This window comes from Schistocerca piceifrons, chromosome X (assembly GCF_021461385.2).
Source record: "Schistocerca piceifrons isolate TAMUIC-IGC-003096 chromosome X, iqSchPice1.1, whole genome shotgun sequence".
In the NCBI taxonomy this organism is placed as follows: Eukaryota; Metazoa; Arthropoda; class Insecta; order Orthoptera; family Acrididae; genus Schistocerca; species Schistocerca piceifrons.
This window is the reverse complement of record NC_060149.1, coordinates 162,915,743-162,943,072: the sequence shown is the minus strand read 5'-3', so window position 1 is coordinate 162,943,072 and position 27,330 is coordinate 162,915,743. Positions and strand designations below refer to the sequence as shown.

General features: G+C 45.6%; 1 protein-coding gene across 2 annotated transcripts in view; it reads left to right on the top strand.

The window, feature by feature from the left end:
- The window catches only part of LOC124721693 (organic cation transporter protein-like), a 403,851-nt gene that overhangs the window by 142,363 nt on the left and 234,158 nt on the right, over positions 1 to 27,330 (top strand). For both annotated transcript variants that reach the window (XM_047246773.1, XM_047246772.1), the window contains exon 2: positions 11,214 to 11,485. In XM_047246773.1, coding sequence (XP_047102729.1) covers positions 11,214 to 11,485 — 272 coding nt within the window. The remainder of the gene's footprint in view (positions 1 to 11,213; positions 11,486 to 27,330) is intronic.

Sequence of the window (27,330 nt, the reverse complement as noted above, 5' to 3'; positions counted from 1 at the left end):
GCTGTTGGGCTTGGCTAACACTTGAATGGGTGACCATCCGGTCTGCCGAGCGCTGTTGGCAAGCGGGACGCACTCAGTCCTTGTGAAGCAAATTGAGGAGCTACTTGATTGAGAAGTAGCGGCTCTGGTCAAGAAAACTGACAACGGCCGGGAGAGCGGTGTGCTGACATCACGCCCCACCGTATCCGCATCCAGTGACGCCTATAGGCTGAGGATGACACGGCGGTCGGTCAGTACCCTTAGGGTCTCCCGAGGCCTGTTCGGGCGGAGTTACGTTTATTAGTTTTGACTGTAAATTACTAGAGATTCTCAAAAGGCTGTGAGAAGCCATCTTCAGCTTGTCTGACACTCCGCCATTTTTTCGAACATTGTCCGTCGTCTTAAGCGCCAAAATTCCCGTACTGGGATATCCTCGTTTCCGGCCAAGCCTTTGCACCCGCACCTGCGCTCCGCAACAACGGTCGCTGCCCCTGGACCTGTCCGTGCCTCTGGATCGGCCGAGGCGCCTACGCGGCCCTGGGGCTGTCTGCCAGCTCTCAGCCGTACGACAACTTACCTTGTACCAATACTGGGCGGCCTATTAGCTTGCCTAAATACGCGTAACGTTACGTAGACCATGACGAACCCTTATCATGCTTGTAAAGTGACCGCCCTGGGCAGAGACTCTGCTGTATACATTACGTAAGTGCTCTTTTACTCACAGAATATACGAGCTACCTTGCCGAGAGATGCGCGTGACTCTCGCATGACACTCAGCCATCTGAACATTACCTCATACTAATGAATAACTGTTGCATCAATAAGATCTGACTTGCTTGCTCCTTGACCTGTTAAGAGGAGTAGCAAGTTACCTGTCTATGTTCTATTAAAAGGTGCTAACTATGAGGGTGACTGCACTGTTCCTGCTCTGCATGCTGACACTGAAATTACTGGTGGATACCGTTCTCCACAAACTTTTAATAACAGCGTGTTGACGTCTTGGTCAATGTACAAGTAGTGGCATACACGCCAGCATCTTGCGATGTTACTCTTATTAATCTTCGCCTTTGTCGTTTGTTATACTGGATGTTCATATTAGTTGGATTAAGAAGGATGTCTGAAGTGTGGACCAAGATTATTATCAAACATGCAAGCCTAAAGAGTATAACGACATACTACTTTCCGAGAGGTTGTCTACATTCGCAAACGTTTAGCAAGTGGCAAAAGCCAATGGACAGTTAAGAAAAGTAAAAAGATACGAGAAAGATTTGACATATCTCTGTGTGGATGACATTTTCCTCAAAGTCAATGCTATGCCTCTAGATTCATAAATTCTACAAATCAGCTTGAATAGTCGTTCAGCTGCCACTTTCCCAAATGATTCAGAAATTCTGAAGAAATGTTATTCATGCCTTCCAGTTTATTTGATGACTTGTCTTCCATGACGCTGCCGGCCGCGGTGGTCTAACGGTTCTAGGCGCTCAGTCCGGAATCGCGCGACTGCTGCGGTCGCAGGTTCGAATCCTGCCTCGGGCATGGATGTGTGTGATGCCCTTAGGTTCGTTAGGTTTAAGTAGTTCTAAGTTCTAGGGGACTGATGACCACAGATGTTTAGTCCCATAGTGCTCAGAGCCATTTGAACCATTTTTTTCCATGACGCTATTAAACTCTGACTCTAACACGGAGTCAGTATGTCTTTTATATCCACTCCTATTTCTTGATCCGTCAGGTCATCAGACAGTTCTTTCCTCCTCGTAGAGATCTTCAACGTACTCCGTCCACCTATCTGCTCTCTCAACTCTGTGCTTAACAGTAGCATTCCTCTTGCACTCTTAATGTTGATACATTCGCTTTCAGTTTCACTGAAGGACGTTTTAACTTTTATCTATGCTGAATTATTCCTTCCGACAGTAATTTCTTCCAGATTTATTCGCATTTTTCCTGCAGCTTTTCCCTGCACTCACCATTCATTTCATTGCTAAGTGACCTACATTCCTGTATTCCTGTCTTTCCCTGAATATTTTCCCTCTTTGTATCTATATTTGTCAGTCCAAATTTTGTGACTGCCCGTTTTAGAGATGTCCATTCTTTTTCAACTGAACTGCCTATTGCAGTAGTCATTAAACATACATCAAAAAAAGTTTTCCATCACCCCGGTTCCCAGAACTCCTGAAGATAGACGTTGACTGCGGATATTGTGTCAAAGACACGGTCCCTTTGACTGTTCAGAGATGTCAATAAACCCGCCAAAAGATGTAAACATCCATGCATGAGTAGCGCCTATTAGACGGAGGGGGCCCGACAGCCGGTCAGTTCCAGTCATTCCACCAGTAAGGGGTTACACAATTCGTGTTGCCTGTAGTTCAACCATGCCTAGACGGTCAATACCGCGGTTCAATTGCGTCCGAATTGTTACTTTTTGCCAGGAAGAGCTCTCAGCAAGGGAAGTGTCCAGGCGTCTTGGAGTGAACCAAACCCATGTTGTTCGGACATGGAGGAGATACAAAGACAGGAACTGTCGATGATACGCCTCGCTCAGGCCGCCTAAGGGCTACTCCTACAGTAGGTGACCACTACCTATGGATTATGGTTCGGAGGAACCCTGACAGCAACGCCACCATGTTGAATAATGCTTTTCGTGCAGCCACGGGACTTCGTGTTACGACTCAAACCGTGTGCAATAGGCTGCATGATGCGCAACTTCGCTCCAGACGTCTACGGCGAGGTCCATCGGCAACCACGACACCATGCAGCGCGGTACAGGTGGGCCCAACAACATGCCTAATAGACCGCTCAGGATTGGCATCACGTTCTCTTCACTGATGAGTGTCGCATATGCCTTCAACCACACAATCGTCGGAGACGTGTTTGAAGGCATCCGGTCAGGCTGAACGCCTTAGACACACTGTCCAGCGACGTGAATGCCATCCTCCGACCGATAGTGCAACCATATCGGCAACATATTGGCGAGGCATTGGTCTTCATGGACGACAATTCGCGTCCCCATCGTGCACATCTTGTGAATGACGTCCTTCAGGATAACGACATCGCTCTGCTAGAGTGGCCAGCATGTTCTCCAGACATGAACCCTATCGAACATGCCTGGTATAGATTGAAAAGGGCTGTTTATGGACGATGTGACCCACCAACCTCTCTGAGGGATCTACGCCGAATCTCCGTTGAGGAGTGGGACAATCGGGACCAACATTGCCGTGATGAACTTGTGGACAGTATGCCACGACGAATACAAGCAGACATCAATGTAAAAGGACGTGCTACTGGGTATTAGAGGTACCGGTGTGTGCAGCAATTTGGGCCACCACCTCTGAAGGTCTCGCTGTATGGTGGTTCAACATGCAGTGTGTGGTTTTTGTGAGCAATACTAAGGGCGGAAATGATGTTTATGTTAATCTCTATTCCAGTTTTCTATACAGGTTCCGGAACTCTCGGAACCGAGGTGGTGGAAAACTTTTTTTTTAATGTGGATAGTAGTATCTACAGCGTTAGAGAACTTCAAACGCACCTCATGATTCCTCACTGCTTCAGTATTCCATTTCTTTCCATACTGTTTCTTCCTGATGATTCTCTTGAACTTCAGTCTAACCTTCTTCATTACTAAGCCGTGACCTGACCCTATATTTGCTATTGGGTTCGCGTAGAAATTCTTTAACAGATTTCGGAATCTCTATCTCACCGTGATGTAATATTACCGTGTCTTTAAGCCTTTTCCAAGGTATACACCCCTTCCTGTGATTTTTGAGCATCGTATTTGTTATTACAAGGTTAATTTTGTTGCAGAACTCTTTAGTATTTCCTCTTTGTCATTCCTTCTCCCGAACCCAAATTGTTCTCTCTCCTGTTCCTACCCATACTATGGCATTCCTATCACCAATGATTATTAGATTTATTCCCTCCCTTTACGTATGGAAATAAACTTTTAATGTCCTTATCTACGTTTTTCTATATTTTCATCTTCTGCTTGAGAGTCTGTGTTTATATCTAGCTACTATTATTGGCTTTCTTTTCTTTTTTTTTCTACTCCTGTTACATCATTTTTTGCTGCTGTTGATATTACTCGTCTGACCAGAGAACTTTGTTCTTTGCATTTCACTTAGACTTACTTAAAATTTTTTAAGTGATTGCAGTTGTTGTGGTACAGGGGCTGATCTCACCTTTTACGAGTAAAATGGTGTTCATAAGGGACAAAAATTAACCGGCAGTTGTAGAATACTTATATCCTTTACACTTGTTATTTATATGTACCAAGTTTTCATCGCAGATCTTTAGGAGGAAGAGTGTCAACATGCAGAGTGGACCGCGCGCGGGAGAGTTCTTTAATATCTCGGGAAAATTTGATAATCTACAGAACGGATTACATTTCATTACACAGAAAATGACGTCAAATTCAATGACAACCTCAAGTAGAAAATAGCGATGGCAAACTCAAACCAAGCGAAGTTCAGAAAATGACTGTGGCTGTAGAATGAGTGAGAATTGGTATTTACCTATTAGTATGACTACAGTATAAGAACTGGAATGGTTACTGAATCTGTCATTTTAATAGTAGTATTTTGATGGGGATTATAAACAGAGTTATTGTAGAGATAAACAGGACTCGTCAGCAAGCTCACGGTCAGGAACTTTCCTGATCAGACACGTGTAGTTTGGGTGTACGTTCGCCCTCACATGTTGTCAGAACCGACAAGTGCGATGCATGCGAATTTCAGATAGTCAAATTACTGCATGTATTTTTAACCAAAGAGGAGGAGCGGCTTACATTATGCAGAGGATTGCTGTTAGCAGGTGTGAGAAGTATCGCATGAAAAGGCCTGCATTGCGATCCTGCGACTAAGTGGCTCAAATATCTGAACATTGAAATAATTTCGCGGCGCAGCTTGCAGCTCTCGAAATTAATGATCCAGCTGGCAGTCCTCGGAGGTAAAGGAGACATGTTCTTTGCATGGTCTGGGTGTAGGTTGTTTTACATAGTGTTTACAATTTGTGAAGTGAGATTTTAATGATCCTTTATTATCAACGAAGTTTATTTTCAATATGTAAAGCCTAAAAGAATTTGGAAGGGCCTGTATGCAGGCGTGGAACTAGACTTTCAAGTTTTCTAGGCGAGTGTTGGGCTTTAGTGACCATGCATGTGCTCGGTAGAAACATGTCTCGTATCAGGGCCTCGACAAATCAGCAAATTACGGGTGGTTAAAGAAAAACAGACTTCGAAAGGTCTAATTGCTGGCAGTAAATGACATTTGTTATCTATTGACAAAATCGTCTCCGATTATCAGCCGAGTTGTGGCGTGGACTTGTCGGAAAGTTTCAACGATTTTCCATCACGTAATCTTGTTCGCGTCTGAATGTGCCGGCCGCGGTGGCCGTACGGTTCTAGGCGCTCCAGTCCGGAGCCGCGCTGCTGCTACGGTCGCAGGTTCCAATCCTGCCTCGGGCATGGGTGTGTGTGATGTCCTTAGGTTAGTTAGGTTTAAGTAGTTCTAAGTTCTAGGAGACTAATGACCACAGCAGTTGAGTCCCATAGTGCTCAGAGCCATTTGAACCATTTTTTTTGTCTGAATGTAATTAGCAGGAAACTAGTACAAACGTTGTGACACCTCGACAACATGACTTGGCTAATAACCCGAGAAGTTTTAATCTCTGAAATTTGCTGCATTCCCATATTGTTATCTACTGTGTTTGAACTGTTATGTTCTAAATTTGTACAAATCAGCTTGTTCAGTCAGCTGACTGTCAGCGGTATCCGTCTTCCTTAACAGTCGTTGGATCTCGTAATCTTATCGAATGGAGTTAGATAACTACAGTACATTAATTTGGAGGGGTGACAAGTTAATCACGCCTCGTGGGTCAAAGCGAGGCTCGCGACCATTACTTAGATTTGTTTTAATACCGTATCAGTGCTGGAAATTGACCTAGGTCCGTCAGTAAGAGTTTCACAGTTACCTTCAGAGCACTGCGGCACGTAACGTCTCGCGCGTCGCACATAACGAAGATTGTGTATGCATTCAGGCAGTGGCGCGAGAGAAACTTGACACATCACAACCACCTCACAGAGGACGAGACTAGGAGACCTTCAAACACCATATTACTCAGTGTGTGTCTGGCACCTGAGACAGTTTACTAGAATATATGAAATGTATTATCAGCTTCGAATATGGACTACCATCAAGAGTGTAATGGAATGACGACAATGAAAATTTGTGCCTGACCGGGACTCGAAACCAGATTTCCCGCTTATCGCTAGAGATCACCATACCATTAGGCTACCCGAGCGTGACTCACGGTCAGACCGAAACTTTCATATGTCGTCAACCACGTGTCTGACACCTTTGCTCGAAGATCCGTTATGTATATACTCGCACAGCGAGACATTTTACTAGAAAATCGCTTGCCCGGTGTCTGCGGATAAATATGATAATGCAGTGTCAGTCTACATCTATACTCTGCAAACTACGATAAGGTGCACGGCAGAGGGTACGTCCCATTGTACCCGTTATCGGGGTTTCTTCCTCTTCCATTCACATACGGAGCGCGGGAAGATCGATTGTCTGAATGCCTCCGTGCGTGCAGTAATTATTCTGATCTTATTTTCACGAATCTTATGTGAGCTATACGTAGGAGGTTGTAGTATATTCCTAGAATAATCATTTAAAGCCAGTTCTTGAAACTTTATTAATAGACTTTCTCGGGATAGTTTTCGTCTGTCTTCAAGAATCTTCCAGTCAGTTCCTCCAGAATCTCTGTGACACCCTCCCACGGATTAAACAAACGTCAGACCATTCGTGTTGCCCTTTTCTGTATACGTCCAATATCATCTGTTAGTCCTATCAGATACAGGTCCCACACACTTGAGCAATATTCTACAACCGGTCGCATGAGTGATATGTAAGCAATTTCCTTTGTAGATTGGTTACACATCCCCAGTTCTCTACCAATAAACCGAAGTCTACCACCTGCTTTACCCGCGACTGAACCTATGTGATCATTCCATTTCATATACCTACAAAATATTACACCTAGGTATTTGTGTGAGTTGGCCGTTTCCAACAGTGACTCATTCATACTACGGTCATAGGATACTATGATTTTTTTCGTTTTGTGAAATGAAAAATTTTACATTTATGAACATTTAAAGCAAGTTCCCAGTGTCTGCACCACTTTGAAATCTTATCAAGAACTGACTGAATATTTATGCACCTTGTTTCAGATACTACTTTAATATACACTACTGGCCATTAAAATTGCTATACCACGAAGATGACGTGCTACAGACGCGAAATTTAACTGACAGGAAGAAGATGCTGTGATATGCAAATTATTAGCTTTTCAGAGCATTCACACAAGGTTGGCGCCGGTGGCGACACCTACAACGCGCTGACATGAGGAAAGTTTCCAACCGATTTCTCATACACAAACAGCAGTTGATCGGCGTTGCCTGGTGAAACGTTGTTGTGATGCCTCGTGTAGGGAAGAGAAATGCGTACCATCACGTTTCCGACTTTGATAAAGGTCGGATTGTAGCCTATCGCGATTGCAGCTTATCGTATAGCGACATTGCTGCTCGCGTTGGTCGAGATCCAATGACTGTTAGCAGAATATGGAATCACTGGGTTCAGGAGCGTAATACGGAACGCCGTGCTGGATCCCAATGGCCTCGTTTCACTAGCAATCGAGATGACAGGCATCTTATCCGCATGGCTGTAACGGATCGTGCAGCCACGTCTCGATCCCTGAGTCAACAGATGGAAACATTTGCAAGACAACAACCATCTGGACGAACAGTTCGACGACGTTTGCAGCAGCATGGACCATCAGCTAGGAGACCATGGCTGCGGTTACCCTTGACGCTCCATCACAGACAGGAGAGCCTGCGATGGTGTACTCAACGACGAACCTGGGTGCATGAATGGCAAAACGTAAATTTTTCGGATGAATCCAGGTTCTGTTTACAGCATCATTATGGTCGCATCCGTATTTGGCGACATCGCGGTGAATGTACATTGGAAGCGTGTATTCGTCATCGCCATACTGCCGTATCACCCGGCGTGATGGTACAGGGTGCCACTGGTTACACGTCTCGGCCACCTCTTGTTCGCATTGACGGCACTTTGAACAGTGGACGTTGCATTTCAGATGTGTTACGACCCGTGGCTCTACCCTTCATTCGATCCCTGCGAAACCCTACATCTCAGCAGGATAATGCACGACCGTATATTGCAGGTCCTGTACGGGCCTTTCTGGAGACAGAAAATGTTCGACTGCTGCCCTGGCCAGCACATTCTCCAGATCTCTCGCCATTTGAAAACGTCTGGTCAATGGTGACCGAGCAACTGGCTCGTCACGATACGCCAGTCACTACTCTTGATGAACTATGGTATCTTGTTGAAGCTGCATGGGCAGGTGTACCTGTACACCCCATCCAAGCTCTATTTGACACAATGACCAGGCGTATCAAGGCCGTTATTACGGCCAGAGGTGGTTGTTCTAGGTACTGATTTCTCAGGATCTATGCACCCAAATTTCGTGAAAATGTAATCACATGTCAGTAATAGTATAAAATATTTGTCCAATGAATACCCGTTTATCATCTGCATTTCTTCCTCGTGTAGCAATTTTAATGGCCAGTAGTGTATATAACTACGTTATCTCCAAAAAGTCTGATTTCACTATTAATATTATCTGCAAGGTCATTAATGTACAACATGAACAGCAAGGGTCCCAACACACTTCCCTGGGGCACACTCGAAGTTACTTTCACATCTGGCGATGCCCCACACTGCGGCATTACTCTGTACCTGACACTAATCGGGCCAGTGTTAGAATACGCTGCTGCGTTGTGGGGCAACGCAGCTGACTCGTCAATTGCAAAACTGCAGACGGCCGAGTACAAGGCGCTTAGGTTTTGCGCTTCACCTGCCACGAGACATCAGCACCGGAGAACTCCACAGAGTAGCGGGAGTACCGCTGCTTAATCAACGATTCCGGTAAGCGGCGCATCGTTTTTATGCGGCAGCGCCGACATCGGAGAACGACCTCGTCCGTAACTTGGGCAACCAAGTGCACTGGCGCCCGACCACAAAGTGGCCAGACCTGTTGCTGGTGTAAAGGAACACCGCAACACGAGCAGGAAGACCCACTAGCAGCAACGCAATCGCGAGGAAGATTCAAACGAGAAGACAACACTCAACACCCCCAGGAAGAAGTAGGAAAGGCGTGATCCGCCCATCCTCACCGGAGCATGAAGCTCCATGAATTTATGATGCGAACATCTGGAAATGACTATCCATCCAAGATAACATGCTGCGTACTCCCTACGAAAAAGTCCTCAACCCAATGACAAAGGCCGGCTGGGGTGGCCGAGCGGTTCTATTCGCTACAGTCTGGAACCGCGCGTCCGCTACGGTCGCAGGTTCGAATCCTGCCTCGGGCATGGATGTATGTGATGTCCTTAGGTTAGTTGGGTTTAATTAGTTCTAAGTTCTAGGGGACTGATGACCTCAGAAGTTAAGTCCCGTAGTGCTCAGAGCCATTTGAACCATCCAATGACAAAGTTCACTTGATACCCCGTATGAAAGTCGGGACACACATGTCCGGACCGTGTCCGTGCCGAGACACGTCCGAGTATCGGCCGTCACCCGGACAACGAAATGCATCATTAGAACAAACGTAGCGGGCCCCACTTGACCGGGCCGTGCACGTGGAACGTCAACGGGCCGGGGCCGGTCCGGGCGGGATTCGCCGTGTTTAATTTTTCACATGACGGACACGGCCTGGCGGTAGAAATGTCTTGTGAGCTGTGCAACTGCGCAAGACTGTTCTGTGTACAAAACATGGATGTGGAACGACTAGTAGAAGAAGTTCGTAAGTTTCCTGTTCTTTACGATCAGGGAAGTGAAAACTACAGGAATATCGAGTACAAATACAGAGTTTGGAAGACAACTGCAACAGATCTACAAGCCAAATGTAAGATAAAAACTATACACGTTTTAATACCCGAAAGATATTTGTTTACTTTTTATTTTACAAACAGATATTTGGTTTATGTCATCGTTATATCGCCAAGGCGACATGTTCTTGCCATTCCACAGTCCCTTGTGGAGAATTCAGGAATTTTTTGAGTTGTTCTCGTACAGCAAATTCAGCATCTGTTGATCTCCCACGAATTCGAGGTAGGTTCCGAAGATTTGATGGTCTTCCGGATCCATCAGCAGTTTCCATTCTCTGTTTGGGCACCCTATAACCTTCCATTTTTCGAATAAAGTTGTACAGTACACACGCAGCCATCACAATCATTGTAAGATTATTAGGATCTCCCTGAAGGATTCTTCTGAATATTCGAAATTTCTGTTGCAATATACCGAATGCATTTTCGCATATTCTTCTTGCCCGACTCAAACGATAATTAAATATAGCCTTGTCATTTGTTAAGTTCCTGCCAGGATATGGTCGCATCAAGTATGTTTTGAGAGGAAAAGCTTCATCGCCTACAATTACCATTGGAAGTTCAACATCAGTTCCGGGTAAAGTTTTACTCTTTGGGACGCTAAGCGTATTGTTTGCCTTCGTTCTTTTTCCTCTTCATCTAAAGCAAGTGCTATAAGTCCTAATTCACTATTACGAAAATTAGTGAACATGTTTTACAGCTTTCACAAACAGAAACACAGATCACCGCGTCCGAGTCACTACAAGGAACAACAAAGACACGGATGTGCGCTGGTCATGTGTGGCCCCTGCAGGAACGGACCGGAGCACGGCCGTCACTCTTCCGACACTCGGCCCTGACACGGCCCGGACGTGTGTGTCCCGACCTTGATGCGATGTTCCTTTTGACACGCGTGTCTAAAGGAACAAAATTCAGAATAACGCAGGCACTGCAATATCGTATCATATCGTATTTCACTAGAAGGTCCTAAAAGTAACAAAAACGTCCATAGCGCAAGGTAGTCTCATGAGAACTACAAATTAAGATCAAGTAATTGGATAGACTAATAGAGCATCAATACCAGTCTGGTGCTTGCCAGCCGATGTACTGTAACATCAGGTTTCACGCTAGCAAAAGCTCTATTTCCACTGAAGCTACGTAAGATATTCAGTTTGTGCACTCTCTCACCTGCCTATTTTATTCTCTGGTTTTTAGTTTTAAGAAAATGCAGAACATCAATTAAAAGCATTGTATTAGGTGTCTACTAAGAACAAACATTTTTTTTCTGCTCCAGTGGGCCAGAAACGAGAAGACCAGGTACAGGCGGCGATGGGAGAGTGGGGACGGTGGCAGCTGGTGGTGGTGCTGTCCGTGTCGCTGGTGAAGTTTCCTGTGGCCTGGCACCAGCTGGGCATCCTCTTCCTGGCGCCACCCGCGCGCTTCTGGTGTGAGGAGCCGCCCTCCAACATCTCTGGAAAATGCTCCGTCTCACTCAACGGGACGCCCACGCCCTGCACCAGCTACCGCTACGATCGTTCAATCTTCACGGAGACCATCATCACGCAGGTCAGCCTCCACTCCACTGCCCTCAAAGGCTCTGACGTAATTCCAGTTTGATTTTACATCGAATACGCTGCGGAATTAGCTCCATCTAGAGTCTTCTGGAATAGTCCAGGTGTAAGGTTGCGGGGGTTTTGTTTTTTGCTTGCGTATTCTTGAATTGACAACAACTGTGTAAGGTGAAGTGACAAGTTTAATGTCGCAATATTTCTCACCAAATTACATCTTTTCACACAGTTTTCAACTCGCCAACATAAAAACAGCGCAATGATAACGCATCTTGCCAACATCAAAAAGTGAAATAAGTTTATACACAACAATGTTAAATGTTATCTCTCTGAAAGAACATTAATCTTAAGCACAATATTATGAAAGTTTAATTCGAAGTTTCTTTACATTAATCCTAAGGACGATAACATGAAAGTTTAATTGGACGTTTCTTTACAAAATCGCTCCTACACATACGTTATGATGTTGGTCAGTTCTACGAAAATCATCCGATTCCGGTTCAAAGTCCGGTACTATTTAGGATGACAATAAAGTCTACGGTGGATGGTTAGTCAAGTGACAAATTTGAGCGCAAGATTACCCAAGGCCACTCGAGTTTACAGTGGACGGAAGCTGGTGAACCAATAAAGTTTACGCCTCTGCACGTGGTACTAATGGTTCTAATGGCTCTAAGCACTATGGGACTTAACATCTGAGGTCATCAGTCCCCTAGACTTAGAACGACTTAAACCTAACTATCCTAAGGACAGCACACATCCATGTCCGAGGCAGGATTCGAACCTGAGACCGTAGCAACAGCGCGGTTTCAGACTGAAGCGCCTAGAACCACTCGGCCACAACGGCCGTCTCTGCACACAGTATTTACCTTAAGCTGCGACGTGCTGCTGTCTGCAACGCCGCTCTCTCCCACTGAAATTCCTACAAAACTAATCTGGCCTTTGCTGAACTTTCCAGCAGAAACTTTCCCTATGTTTCTCGTTATGCGAGAAAACGTGTACTCAGCCCTAGCCTTATTATGTGACGATATACACGCGCATGGTTGGAACAGCGTGCATATTATAGTGCCTTCTCAGTTCTCACAAGAACTGTTAGCTAATTTGGATGGTTCGTTTCTCCACAGCTGTAGCTAAACGTTGCTACAGCTAAATTTAGCTGGAGTGCAGCCGCTGTGAACACAGTGTCCACACCAATTTCTTCTTTGCGTCGTACGGAGCGTTAAGCTCTCCGTTCTGCCCTTGACCCCAATTTAGAGAAGAGTCGAATCAAAATTTCTCTCTTGTCCTCTCATGGCAGAACTGCCTCCCTCCACTTGGCTCCCTTTTTCACGTCACGGATTTTTTCGACCAATAGGAGCGTTCCTCTCATTTTGCAGAAACACCCTATACCAATCGCAACGTCCCCTCTATCAAACTGCTTCGAAACTTCAGTAGTTTTCTCCTTCCTAGTGAGTTTCCGCCAATCGGACGTTTTGTGCCCGTTCTAGACGCCTAAAGTACATTGACCTTTCCGTGTTTCGCATTCGCTGGACGAAAATGCGTCACTTGCTTTTGTTCGTCTCCCGTTGGAATTTCGAAACACAGTTTTCTAAAGCTTCTTCTCTGCCCTTGTACCGATGCCCTCACTGCAGGCGGCCCTCCAGCTTTAATCACCTGACCCGGGGTCGCTGACCTCTTCCCTGCCACCCCCTTAAGTGGTCACCGGCGTAACTCCCGCAGCGCGGTTTTGCTAAGCCGTTGTGGAGCTGGCTTTTCAAAACTAAAAGCGACTCGACTCGGTTAGGTTAGGTTAGTGTTGTTTAACGTCCCGTCGACAACGATGTCATTAGAGACGGAGCGCTAGCTCGGCGACTCGACTCGCGTTCCCTGTTCTACCTTCAGTTCAAAGACATGCATTGTATAGGAATGGTGTGTTAATTACCGTCAATTGACTGTCATCCCTTTTTGCATTATATATTGATAGGCAAATGTTCTCATGACTGTCGATTTACGTTTGCTGTCATCTTCACCTTCTCATTGCGATTTGTAGAGGTCTCATGTAAGGTGCGAATCCGACCATTTGTTCTGCCACCTTACACAGGGTAACTGGAAAGTACACAGGTCATTCCTTTTTACGATCAGGGTGAAACATCGGATGCACGTAAATGCAGGACAACATCATTGATAACAGTCAGTCGCAGGGTGCTAGGGGATATTCTAAGCTCAGACATCATGATGTTACTGGGGGAAACGAGCTTCTGTAGCAGGAGGAAGTGCAATGATGGCTACTGGATGGTTGGAGTCGTCTTTGTGTTTATTTGGTTGCAGACTTCCAGGTTGGGCGTCGTGGGTTCGCGCGACGGCGTGGGAATAGAGAATAGAGAATACAGTTGAACAATAGATGGACATAACTCTTCATTATTCCTTTACACCCGAACAGTTATGAGTCCGTCCTCGACCAGGGTCCGCAGCTCGTGGTCTGGTGGCTATCGTTGCTGCCTCTGGATCACGGGGTCCCGGGTTCAATTCCCGGTCGGGTTGGGGATTTTCTCTGCACTGGGACTGGGTGTTTGTATTGTCCTCATCATTTCATCATCATTCGTGAACGTGGCGAGACTGGACTGTGAAAGGATTGGGACTTTGTACGGGAGCTGATAATCTCGCAGTTGAGCGCCCCACAAACCCATCATCATCATCATCACCATCATCATCATCATCATCCACCAGGACACAGTTATTCGTCGTCCTGTGTTGCCGCTGTGTCAGAGTGGCATGCGAAGCATACGGCTCGGTGGTGTACGCGCAGAGATGGAAGGCAGGGTGCTTACTCGGAGAATGTAGTGTTGTAGCAGACGACGACGTTAACAGTGTGGAGCCGGTGAGTCGTCCGTTTGTGCCTTAGACCGTGAGGCACCAGCTGGTTGGTTCTGAGCACTATGGGACTTAACTTCTGAGGTCATCAGTCCCCTAGAACTTAGAACTACTGAAACCCAACTAAGGACATCACACACATCCACGACCGAGGCAGGATTCGAAACTGCGACGTAGCGGTCGCGCGGTTCCAGACTGTAGCGCCTAGAACCGCTCGGCCACTCCGGCCGGCCCAGCTGGTTGTCCGGAGGGACGTCAGGCAGCGGTCGGCAGTTCGCTGTTCGGCAGCAGTAGTAATGGCTGTCACAACTACCGCGTCGCCCGGCACAACATAACCTAGACTGTGTCAGTAGAACGTTCACGTCCGGCAGGCGTTGTGACATACTCGCCCTGTCGAAGATCTGCTCAGATAGCCAGGGGTTATAAATACTGCTGTCTGGAGCTGACCACGCTGAACATACACCACTGCCACATTCATAGGTCATGCGGAAGTTTCCCGAATGCAGGCAGTGTCCTGCGTCCTGCTTCAGTCACGAGTAAGGAGGCCGGCGTGTAAGTAGGCACTCCGCAGCTGCTGGCGCTCTAGATGAGACACTAGGTCACAGCTTTAACCTGTGCTGTAACATTTCCCTCAAAGTATCAACACTGATTTACGAAAAGCTGCTTATGACACAACTTGATTAATCATTAACGAAATTTTTAAAATCATATATGCAGGTGAAAAGATACACTCCTGGAAATGGAAAAAAGAACACATTGACACCGGTGTGTCAGACCCACCATACTTGCTCCGGACACTGCGAGAGGGCTGTACAAGCAATGATCACACGCACGGCACAGCGGACACACCAGGAACCGCGGTGTTGGCCGTCGAATGGCGCTAGCTGCGCAGCATTTGTGCGCCGCCGCCGTCAGTGTCAGCCAGTTTGCCGTGGCATATGGAGCTCCATCGCAGTCTTTAACACTGGTAGCATGCCGCGACAGCGTGGACGTGAACCGTATGTGCAGTTGACGGACATGGAACGAGGGCGTATAGTGGGCATGCGGGAGGCCGGGTGGACGTACCGCCGAATTGCTCAACACGTGGGGCGTGAGGTCTCCACAGTACATCGATGTTGTCGCCAGTGGTCGGCGGAAGGTGCACGTGCCCGTCGACCTGGGACCGGACCGCAGCGACGCACGGATGCACGCCAAGACCGTAGGATCCTACGCAGTGCCGTAGGGGACCGCACCGCCACTTCCCAGCAAATTAGGGACACTGTTGCTCCTGGGGTATCGGCGAGGACCATTCGCAACCGTCTCCATGAAGCTGGGCTACGGTCCCGCACACCGTTAGGCCGTCTACCGCTCACGCCCCAACATCGTGCAGCCCGCCTCCAGAGGTGTCGCGACAGGCGTGGATGGAATGACGAATGGAGACGTGTCGTCTTCAGCGATGAGAGTCGCTTCTGCCTTGGTGCCAATGATGGTCGTATGCGTGTTTGGCGCCGTGCAGGTGAGCGCCACAATCAGGACTGCATACGACCGAGGCACACAGGGCCAACACCCGGCATCATGGTGTGGGGAGCGATCTCCTACACTGGCCGTACACCACTGGTGATCGTCGAGGGGACACTGAATAGTGAACGGTACATCCAAACCGTCATCGAACCCATCGTTCTACCATTCCTAGACCGGCAAGGGAACTTGCTGTTCCAACAGGACAATGCACGTCCACATGTATCCCGTGCCACACAACGTGCTCTAGAAGGTGTAAGTCAACTACCCTGGCCAGCAAGATCTCCGGATCTGTCCCCCATTGAGCATGTTTGGGACTGGATGAAGCGTCGTCTCACGCGGTCTGCACGTCCAGCACGAACGCTGGTCCAACTGAGGCGCCAGGTGGAAATGGCATGGCAAGCCGTTCCACAGGACTACATCCAGCATCTCTACGATCGTCTCCATGGGAGAATAGCAGCCTGCATTGCTGCGAAAGGTGGATATACACTGTACTAGTGCCGACATTGTGCATGCTCTGTTGCCTGTGTCTATGTGCCTGTGGTTCTGTCAGTGTGATCATGTGATGTATCTAATCCCAGGAATGTGTCAATAAAGTTTCCCCTTCCTGGGACAATGAGTTCACGGTGTTCTTATTTCAATTTCCAGGAGTGTAGATTTCGCAGATACGTGAGTGACACGATGAATATTGGATTCACAGAACCCAGTACGTTATAATGGACTATGAATGCTCCGCGGAAACGCAAGTGATATAGGATGTGTCCCAAGAAGCAGTAACACCTCTAAAGAAATTTCCTGGCAGATAAAAACTGTGTGCCGGACAGCGACTCGAACTCGGAACCTTTGGTTTTCGCGAACAAGAACATTTTCTTTCGAAAGGCAAAGATTCCGAGTTCAAGTCTCGGCCCGGCACACAATTTTAGTCTGTCATGAAGTTTCATATCAGTGCACTCGACTGCAGAGTAAAACTTTCATTCTGGAAACACCTCTAATACTCCCAATATACATAAACGATTTGTCAGCTAGGATCGACAGCAGTATAGCATTGTTCGGTGGCGATGTTGTGTTAAGCGAAGTACAGTCGTTGGACGATCGTAAGTACTTGCAGAAAGGCGTGTTAGTGCCCATAATAAGAAGCTCCGAAAGAACAGACGCTACATATATAATTGAGGTGAGGATGACCAGTTGCCGGCCGCTGTGGCCGAGCGATTCTAGGCGCTTCAGTCCGGAACCGCGCTGCTGCTACGGTCGCAGGTTCGAATCCCGCCTCGGGCATGAATGTGTGTGATGTCCACAGGTTAGTTAGGTTTAAGTAGTTCTAAGGGTAGGGGACTGATGACCTCAGATGTTAAGTCCCATAGTGCTTGGAGCCATTTGAACCATTTGATTTTTGATGACCAGTTGATGACTTCAGTGCAGATGTACACCAAGCTCGATCTCCTACGGGAATCTTCGAGTTCTTCCTCGGGCATGAGTGTGTGTGTTGTTCTTAGCGTAAGTTAGTTTAAGTAGTGTGTAAGTCTAGGGACCAACGACTTCAGCAGTGTGATCCCTTAGGAATTCACACACATTTTAACTCTCCTACGGGAATCGGCAAAATGCCACGAGTAAAGAGGAGAATGGGCAAGGGGCACTGCATCAGTAGTGTATGGATAAGTCGGGAATTTGGGTCTGACAGGAGGCGTGTTAGGGTATCCCGTGCAGTTACGATGACCACCGTCCGAATGGCGCAGTGGTCAGCGCATCTGCCTAGTAAACGGAAGACCTGGGTTGGAATCCTAGTCCCACACAAACATTCCACTTTCTCCAATGATTTAATTAAGGCCCACTAACAGATAACGTCAGTCATTTATTTATGTCCTGATTCATAATAGCTACAGGATCAAAAATGTCCGAAAGAAGAGACGCCACATAGAAAATCATTTAATTCTACCATTACGTCAGTAAAATAGACACAAGCAGAACAAGAAGATTCTAACCAATGTGCAACTCAGCAAGATTTTCACATTCGTATCTACAGGGTGCGGAATCAAGATATTCATCATTTGGATTTGCAGCTCCTTGTGTTTATCGTGTTTGCAGTTAAAATTGTGGGACGTAAGGTCCGCCAGTTACGCAAAACACCATTTTTTCTAAGTTCCCAAACATGTTTCAGCGTCACTGTGCCATCATCTGTGAGTTTCCGTTTTATTTAATCTGTAATGTGAACATTTTTACTAAATGATTACAAAATTATATGGATATTTAGTTCAAACAACTATTCCTTTCTTTTTGTTAATACCTTTACGCTCGGTTTGCATGGTTTGTCAGGACCCCTTTTGTATTATTTATTACAGGTAGCTTGTCACCTGCAACCAAACGATGTCGATGAGAAATTTTGTTGAGACTCAACCTATCATTTTATGCTCTAAACGTAATTTAATTTGTCGCGATATTTCGCGCCTATATTCTTTTTTGCTTAAGTTTTTGTGTGGCAAGCCCTTTTAGATTCAGCATCATGGTGAGGTGTTGTGAAGCACACGTAAATCCAGATATTCAGAGCATCTCAGAACTTTAAAAAGCAACACCTCCCATAGCACATTTGCCGACCACCTAATAGCCTACAATCACCACTCAACTACAATAGAAACAAACTTAAGAATACTAAAACCCAGCCACAGCCTATACAGCAAACTGACCACAACTTCCACATACAGAAGGCAATAGCACAAGGGAAACAGGTCATAAATGAATACACTACACTCTCCAAGGCACACTATTTAATACATTAAAGGAACTTTACAAAAAATACAACACAAACAGCTAGAAAGTCTACACACACACACACACACACACACACACACACAAACACAAACACACACACACAATGTAAACAAAATTCAAATTTGGCGCCAAACTCACTGGTGAACAAATGAACACCGCCTGGACTGGGACAAAAAAATGGTTCAAATGGCTGTGAGCACCATGGGACTTAACATCTGAGTTCATCAGTCCCCTAGACGTAGAACTACTTAAACCTAACTAACCTAAGGACATCACACATATTCATGCCCGAGGCAGGATTCGAACCTGCGACCGTAGCAGTCGCGCGGTTCCAGACTGAAGCGCCTAGAACCGCTCGGCCACAAAGGCCCGGCGGACTGGGACACATAACCACCACAATTACAGTGTGTTTTGGAAAAGTGCAAAGCGCTTTTACTACCTTATTTGTGAAAATAGCTGTTATATTTACGTGTGCTTCACAAAACCTCACCATGACGCTGAGAATAAAAGGGCTTGCCACGCAAAAAAGTCAGTAAAAATGAATACAGGCGCAAGATATCGTGACAAACTAAATTATGTTTGGAGCATAAAATGGTAGGTCAACTCCCAAGAAAATTTCTCATCAACATAGTTTGGTTGCAGATGACAAGCTACCTGTAATAAATAATACACAAGTGGTCTTGAAAAACCATGCAAACCGAGTGTAAAGGTATTAACAAAAAGAAAAGAATGGTTGTTTGACCTAAATATCCACAAAATTTTGTAATCATTTAGCGAAAGTGTTCACATTACAGATTAAATAAAACAGAAACCCACTGATGATGGCACAGTGGTGCTGAAACATGTTTGGAAACTTGGAAAACGCGTTTCGCGTATCTTGCGGACCTTACACCCAACAATTACAGAATCAAGGTTGCGACGAAATTTATGGGGGATCTGTCGTCTTAGGAATTCTTTACTGATTGTCAATCTTTCTCCTAGTGGCTCTTTCACAGAAGAGATAAAAAAAATCTTGTCTCCAGTGAGATTAGAACCGAAAACTAACAGTTTCCCGTGTGAAGGGCGAACACTTTACCGCTTTTTTGTTCGTTATTATTCACAGGAAATGAAACCTTTCAGTTTCCACATTATCAGTATGGATTAACCTCACTTTAACAAGCCTCATATCGTCATAGTACTGAGGGCCGCAGGTCGAAGTGGCTTTTTTCGATAGTATATCAGTTTCTCAAGACAGAAATTTGCGATCCGTAGCGATTAACCGTGCTATGTTTATTGTGTGGAAATAGCGAACAAACACTATGTTCCATTTGTAGACATGGAGCTACAAAAGCTGTTTCCTCAAACTTTATCTCACATAGGTAACACTCCATTGGTCGCTGACTGACACATTATAAACTTCGCTTTGTGAAAGGAGGGTGAAAATTAAGGGACACTTATTTTTTGATAGGTCCCAAATCTCAGTAGTTTCACATTAAATGACAAAGTTTTGGTGCTACTTTATCAGTTAGCGCGCAGCATTAAACTAAATGAGTCGGTTCATCACATGTCTTATATAACCTTATGTAGCTAACAGTAATCGAAAATGAAAAAACTATAAATTGTAATGTCTCAATTTTTGCCTTGATCTTTGCTTCTACGCTTCAAGAGAACCGGTGCATACCCCAGGGTGATACATATTATAAAAACAGTGACAGCATAAACTTGAGTGCACCAGGAACAACGTGCGTAGACACATACCCCACAATCACAGTCTTTAATGTGCATATCGTTAGAAAAAGCAGCTTCGTTAACGCTGCTAATTTCCACGCATTCTGACGATAATTCGCGGTAAACCAACCATATCAACGCATTTTCTCGAAAGCTGTAGACTGCTGCAGCCATTGCTCAGTGCCACAATGTTCGTGTTTCTAATCTCTGAAAACCGATCGAGCACTCACGAAACGATCATTTTGTATTTTTTCCATCCTCCGTTTGTTACGTGGATCCTCCACCGCGATTACTGTTTTGTACGTGTGAGTCTACGCAATTGTACACTGCACATTACAGATTAACACTCTCCAAAAAACTTTTACTAACAATTTTTGGTTGTCTCCAAGAATTCAGCGGCAAATTTGGTCCCCGAGTCCAATAAGATGTGAATCAGTCAGTGGAATGGCATTATAATGTGTACGCAACAACCAAAAAATCTAGAAATCAGATAAAAGATACGTATCAACAGTTTTTGGACAAAGTTTTGTGACCTTACGTAAAAATGGAGCCGTTTCTGTACATTACTGACTCGTGGGCGATGTCCGTAGTACTAGCAAGAGGCAGACGAGACTGCAGAGCTGTCGGCGCTGGCTTGTTTAAGAGGATGCACCTATGAGAAGACGCCAGCATGCGCAGCTCTCGGCAGACTCGCAACATGGTATATGGCGTCGCCAACTACCGGTACAGCCTTATACCCCATGAGCTACTAGTTGGCGAACGTCGGTAGACTGCGGGCAGCAAACTGCGGCATCTCATATAAAAGACAATACTGTCGGCACTTCATGTTCCTTATTTGACTCTTTCATCACAACTGCACCACCTTTCACGTTATCAGAAGCTGGATTCGTCCTTCAGTCATTCACTTGTTTAATTTTCTTAGCCGCATTTGATTCCTATTTTTCGAAGAAGGTGAAAGATTTTCTTGCGCAGTTTGCTTTTGTGATTTGAAGCTACGAGGAGGCGTTCAATAAGTAATGAAACACACTTTCCTCTCAGCCAATTTCAGTTGAAAAAATTCGGGATTTGTTGTGGGACACCATGGAATATTTCTGCGTCAGCACTTGATTTCATGAGGTTCCGCTAGGTGGCAACGCTATCGTAGCCTTCAAAATGGCATCTGCGAAGAAAGTGTGTTCCAAGCAGAGAGCTGTCATTGAGTTTCTTTTTTCGGAAAACCAGAGAATCGGAGATTTCCATAGCCGCTTGTATAACGCCGACAGAGACGTGTCAGTGAGCAAAAGCATGGTGTGTCGTTTGGCAAGGTGCCTGTCATCATCGCAACAAGATCGCTGCGACGGTACCTAACAGCTACTGCTGCTGACGAGGGGACCTTCTGGGAGGTGCATCGAGTTACGAGCTCCCACTTCGCCCGCTTATAGTGTGGGTAGGTACCTATCACACCCTAAAATTATAGGTGCCAATGCGGCCACGTTTTTGAAATATTGCCTGTTAAAGTTTGGGCAGCTCTCTATATACAGAAAAGTTTCACTATTGCGGCAAGTGAGCGAATAACCAAGTGACAAGCGAGCTAAACTCTCGTCCAGGTGACCCTGGTTCGAGACCCATCTATGCTACTTTTGTTTCCTTTTTTTCAAATGCCTGTTTTAATTTATAATTAATCATGAACATTCCGCAAGGAATTGATTAAAAAGAATTAAAGGCCTCTATTTACAATTTGAATGTCACATTTTTTCAATCTTTTGCATTTTTCTTTTTTTAATAGGAAATTAACCGTAATGTAATTTCTTGAATTATTTTATTATTGTTCAATTTGTTTTCCCTGTATTTTTAATTTTGTTCCGTTGAGGTAGGGAATATTAAAAAAAAACGAATGAATGATTAAAAATGTTTCATTTAATGGAAAGTTAATCGATATTTCCTATATTTTGACGAGTACATTCCGACGGATGATACTTTTTATAAAAACAATCAAAACATTTGTACTTTCGACACCGCGAACATTGTACGAAGGCACAATCATTTTCGTCGCAATCGGATCCGTATTTTCTCAAGTCCGAAGAAAACGCCACTGCATTGACATTATGGAATACTTCTTTTTGCGGTGGATCTAGTGTCGCGAAAACAAAAGTAGCATAGACGGGTCTCGACCCAGGGCCGCCTGGACGGGAGTCTCACTCGCTTGCCACTCGGCTACTCGCTCACTTGCCTCAAAGGACTGCCCAAACTTTAACAGGCAATATTTCAAAAACGAGGCCGCATTGGCACCTACAATTTTAGGGTGCGATAGGTGCCTTACCCACCCTATAAGCGGGAGAAGTGGGAGCTCATAACTCGATGCACCTCCCAGAAGGTCCCCTCGTGAATAGTTGCCCTTCCAAGCAGCATTCCATTCAAGAAAACCTGTGGTTATTCGTACTTTAGGTAATTGGGCTATGCGTGGTTCTGTCTAAAAACAATAGCTCGATGTAGTCGTAGGATCGAGCCGCGCACGTCAGATTTCACGCCCCACAGCTAGTTCGCTCTAAATAATAATCCGTAGCCATGATCCTGTAGTCAGATAGTCTATGCATTGGCTAGAATTGCGAGTTAATGAAATATACAGAAATACAGAATAAAAGTTAAATGGATAATTTAATAACAAGGATGTCCTCCCACGGTAGCTGAGTGGTCAGCGTGACAGAATGTCAATCCTAAGGGCCCTGGTTGAATTCCCGGCTGGGTCGGAGATTTTCTCCGCTCAGGGACTGGGTGTTGTGTTGTACCAATCATCATCATTTTATCCCCATCGACACACAAGTCGTCGAAGTGGAGTCAAATCGAAAGACTTGGACTCGGCGAACAGTCTACCCGACGGGAGGCCCTAGTCACACGACATCACATCACAATAACAAGGATTCTTTTCTAGAGTCTGTAATTGATGTACACAACCAGAAAATTATGTTGTATAACGTTTATTCAAGAAAGGACATCTCAAATAAACGACGAGTGGTCCTAGGGTATTCAAGTAAAAGTTATGTTGTGAGCGTTACGAGAATGAAAGCAAAATCCCAAGCTTATATAGTCTCCAAAGATACGCACAACCCAAGTCCATTTCGCAATCCAAATAGATTAAATATTCACCAGCTCAAAACTGTTCAGAGTTGAACATGAAGTTTCACAAATTAACACACCCGATGTAAAGAATAGTAGCTCCTACTCTATTCTCAGTTCCATACTGCAAGCAGAAAGAGCCAGAGTCCCACACTGGAGCATATTCAGACTTCTCCAAATACGAAGTCCCTTCAGATGTTTAAGTACGGTAGCAGCTGTATACTGCCCAGAATGAATGACCCAGTCCATCCAAAAATACACAATGCCACAGGCAGGTCTGATTTCTTCCAGAACGAACGTCCAAGTGTCTGGAATAGCTTCCTTGAGTTCATCACTTGAAAAGTCCGTCTCTACGTCACTCTGATAGTGTTCCACTACTGTCTGCTTTTCCAATGGCTGAAAGTCATCCCCACCAAAACACATCGTTCTTATGCTCTACAGGCATGATTTGACACAATATGATTGCGTCCTGGCTTGAACTAATATATTACAACAACAATTAAATACAGAAAAGTCATAGACCTTCGGTTACACTCAGATCATTTACAATAAATATAAGTAATAGTTGGTTCCGCAGTGGTTAGCGCACTGGACTCGCATTCGGGAGGACGACGGTTCAATTCCGCGTCCGGCCATCCTGATTTAGGTTTTCCGTGATTTCCCTAAATCGCTCCAGGCAAATTCCGCCATGGTTCCTTCGAAACGGCACAGCCGACTTCCTTCCCCGTCCTCCCTAATCCGATGAGACCGATGACCTCGCTGTTTGGTCTCTTCCCCCAAACAATCCAATCCAATAACACAATAGTTGGTTCATAAATAAATAAGTCAGCATTCTTGTGCAAGTGTGCTCACAATAAATGATGACGAATTGTCGTTATAATTGTTTAAGCAGTTATTTATTCCTTCTCGGCAGAAGCATCTTTCGGTTCACTTTTCAGTGGTGCTGTCTGCTAACAAACGCGATTGCCCACTTCTAAATTACCACAGTTTTTTAATAGCACTTGCAATCGACATTTAAATAAAGTTATTGGCACATTAGTAAACTGTTCATGAAATAACTATACAAGTATAACAAGCTGTTGGTCGTGTGGTTCTAGGCGCTACAGTCTGGAACCGAGCGACCGCTACGGTCGCAGTTTCGAATCCTGCCTCGGGCATGGATGTGTGTGATGTCCTTAGGTTAGTTAGGTTTAATTAGTTCTAAGTTCTAGGCGACTGATGACCTCAGAAGTTAAGTCGCATAATGCTCAGAGCCATTAATAACAAGCTGTAATTGTGGAGAACACGGTGTTCTGACAAACATTTGCGTAATAAAAAGATATAAAAAGCATCATAAACTAATAAATAAAACACATTTCAGGGACGTTAGGTATACTGCAATGCTATCATCTGAGGTATCGTTTGTTGAAATCACATGAAGCGTTTAGAAGTTGTTAATTAAGAGGTTCTTGTGAAACTGTTTATTCACTGTTAATAATTATCTTATGTTTTAAAGATATCGAAATCACTGTTGTCATCGCATACGCATTATTTTCTGGGATCACCGATGTAGTCAGATTTGCATTAATATTTGATTGTTAATTATTATAGACGCTCAAAGAGCTGTAAGAAGCCATCTTTCAGCTTATCTCAAAGCCCGCCTTTGCTGGGAGCATATCCGGCCCTCTCAAGCGATCCACGCGTCGTCCAAATTCCCCATACCGGGATTTTCCCGTTTCTGCCGACGCTGCTCGTCTCTGCAACTGGCAGGCCGGAAATGGTCTACCAGCTGGGCTGGCCGCGGCGCGGCCTCTGCCCTGGGCCCGCTAGTGTTCACTCGTGCAACAAATTCACCTTACCTCGTACCAGTATTGGGCGGACGATTAGCTCACCTAAATACGCGTAACGTCACATCGCGCAAATCTGTCTGATCTCCCGTAGGCCGGCTGACAGCACACTGCTGTGACTCCTGCATTGTCGGAATGTGCGGAGATTCCTATTTGAGGTGATCGACGGATTGCAAACAAATTGCTGCTCAACTGGGCCTCTATTGTGCTGACACATTCGCCCACCAGTTGGGTGCTCACAAGAATTCATTGGACTGTTTTTCCCTCTTCATTGTACAGCCCGGATCTCGCACCTTCCGTCTTCCATCTGTTTGGCCCAGTGGAGGATGCACTCCACGGGAAGAAGTACGTGGATAATGGGGCCCTACTGATGCAGTAAGACGGTGGCCATGACATCGACCACTGGAGTGATACCTTGCGGGCATACAGGCCCTCCCAGTGAGATGCCGAAGGCCGTCGCATTGAACGGAGATCACATTGAGTTTTGTAGCCAAAATACAGGGGAATAATAATGTTTATTTGAATCCTGAATAAGACCAAACAGCTTTCAGAGAAGATGTAGTGCTTTACTTGCTGAACGCCCCTCCTATATTTTATTCGCAGTTAATAAAATTTCTTTGTCGACGTTCATATTTTTTAATCGGCGTTTGTTGTCTTTTCGGTTGTGTTACAGGTTGTGCCAATGAAAGCATTTATATGAAAAACTACACTACTGGCCATGAAAATTGCTACACCACGAAGATGACGTGCTACAGACGCGAAATTTAACCGACTGGAAGAAGATGCTCTGATATGCAAATGATTAGCTTTTCAGAGCACTCACACAAGGTTGGCGCCGGTGGCGACACCTACTACGTGCTGACATGAGGAAAGTTCGCAACCGATTTCTCATACACAAACAGTAGTTGACAGCCGTTGCCTGGTGAAACGTTGCTGTGATGCCTCGTGTAAGGAGGAGAAATGCGTACCATCACGTTTCCGACTTTGATATGGGTCGGATTGTAGCCTATCGCGATTGCGCTTTATCGTATCCCGACATTGTTGCTCGCGTTGGTCGAGATCCAATGACTGTTAGCAGAATATGGGAACGGTGGGTTCAGGAGGGTAATACGGAACGCCGTGCTGGATCCCAATGGCCTCGTATCACTAACAGTCGAGGTGACAGGCATCTTATCCGCATGGCCGTAACGGATCGTGTAGCCACGTCTCGATCCCTGAGTCAACAGATGGGGACGTTTGAAAGACAACAACCATCTGCACGAACAGTTTGACGACGTTTGGAGCAGCACGGACTATCAGCTCGGAGACCATGGGTGCGGTTACCCTTGTCGCTGCATCACAAACAGGAGTGCCTGTGATGGTGTACTCAACGACGAACCTTGGTGGACGAATGGCAAAACGTCATTGTTTCGGATGAATCCAGGTTCTGTTTACAGCATCATGATGGTCCCATCCGCGTTTGCCGACATCGCGGTGAACGCACAATGGAAGAGTGTATTTGTCATCGCCATACTGGCGTATCACCCGGCGTGATGGTATGGGGTGCCATTGGTTACACGTCTCGGTCACCGGTTGTTCGCATTGACGGCAATTTGAATAGTGGACGTTACATTTCAGATGTGTTACGACCCGTGGCTCTACCCTTCATTCGATCCCTGCGAAACCCTACATTCCAGCAGAATAATGCACGACCGCATGTTGCATGTCCTGTACGGGCCTTTCTTGATACATATAATGTTCGACTGCTGCCCTGGCCAGCACATTCTCCAGATCCCTCACCAATTGAAAACGTCTGGTCAATGGTGGCCGAGCAACTGGCTCGTCACAATACGCCAGTCACTGCTCTTGATGAACTGTAGTATCGTGTTGAAGCTGCATGGGCAGCTGTACCTGTACGCGCCACCCAAGCTCTGTTTGACTCAATGCCCAGGCGTATCAAGGCCGTTATTACTGCCAGAGGTGGTTGTTCTGGATACTGATTTCTCAGGATCTATGCACCGAAATTGCGTGAAAATGTAATCACATGTCAGTTCTAGTATAATACATTTGTCCAATGAATACCCATTTATCATCTGCATTTCTTCTTGGTGTAGCAATTTTAATGGCCAGT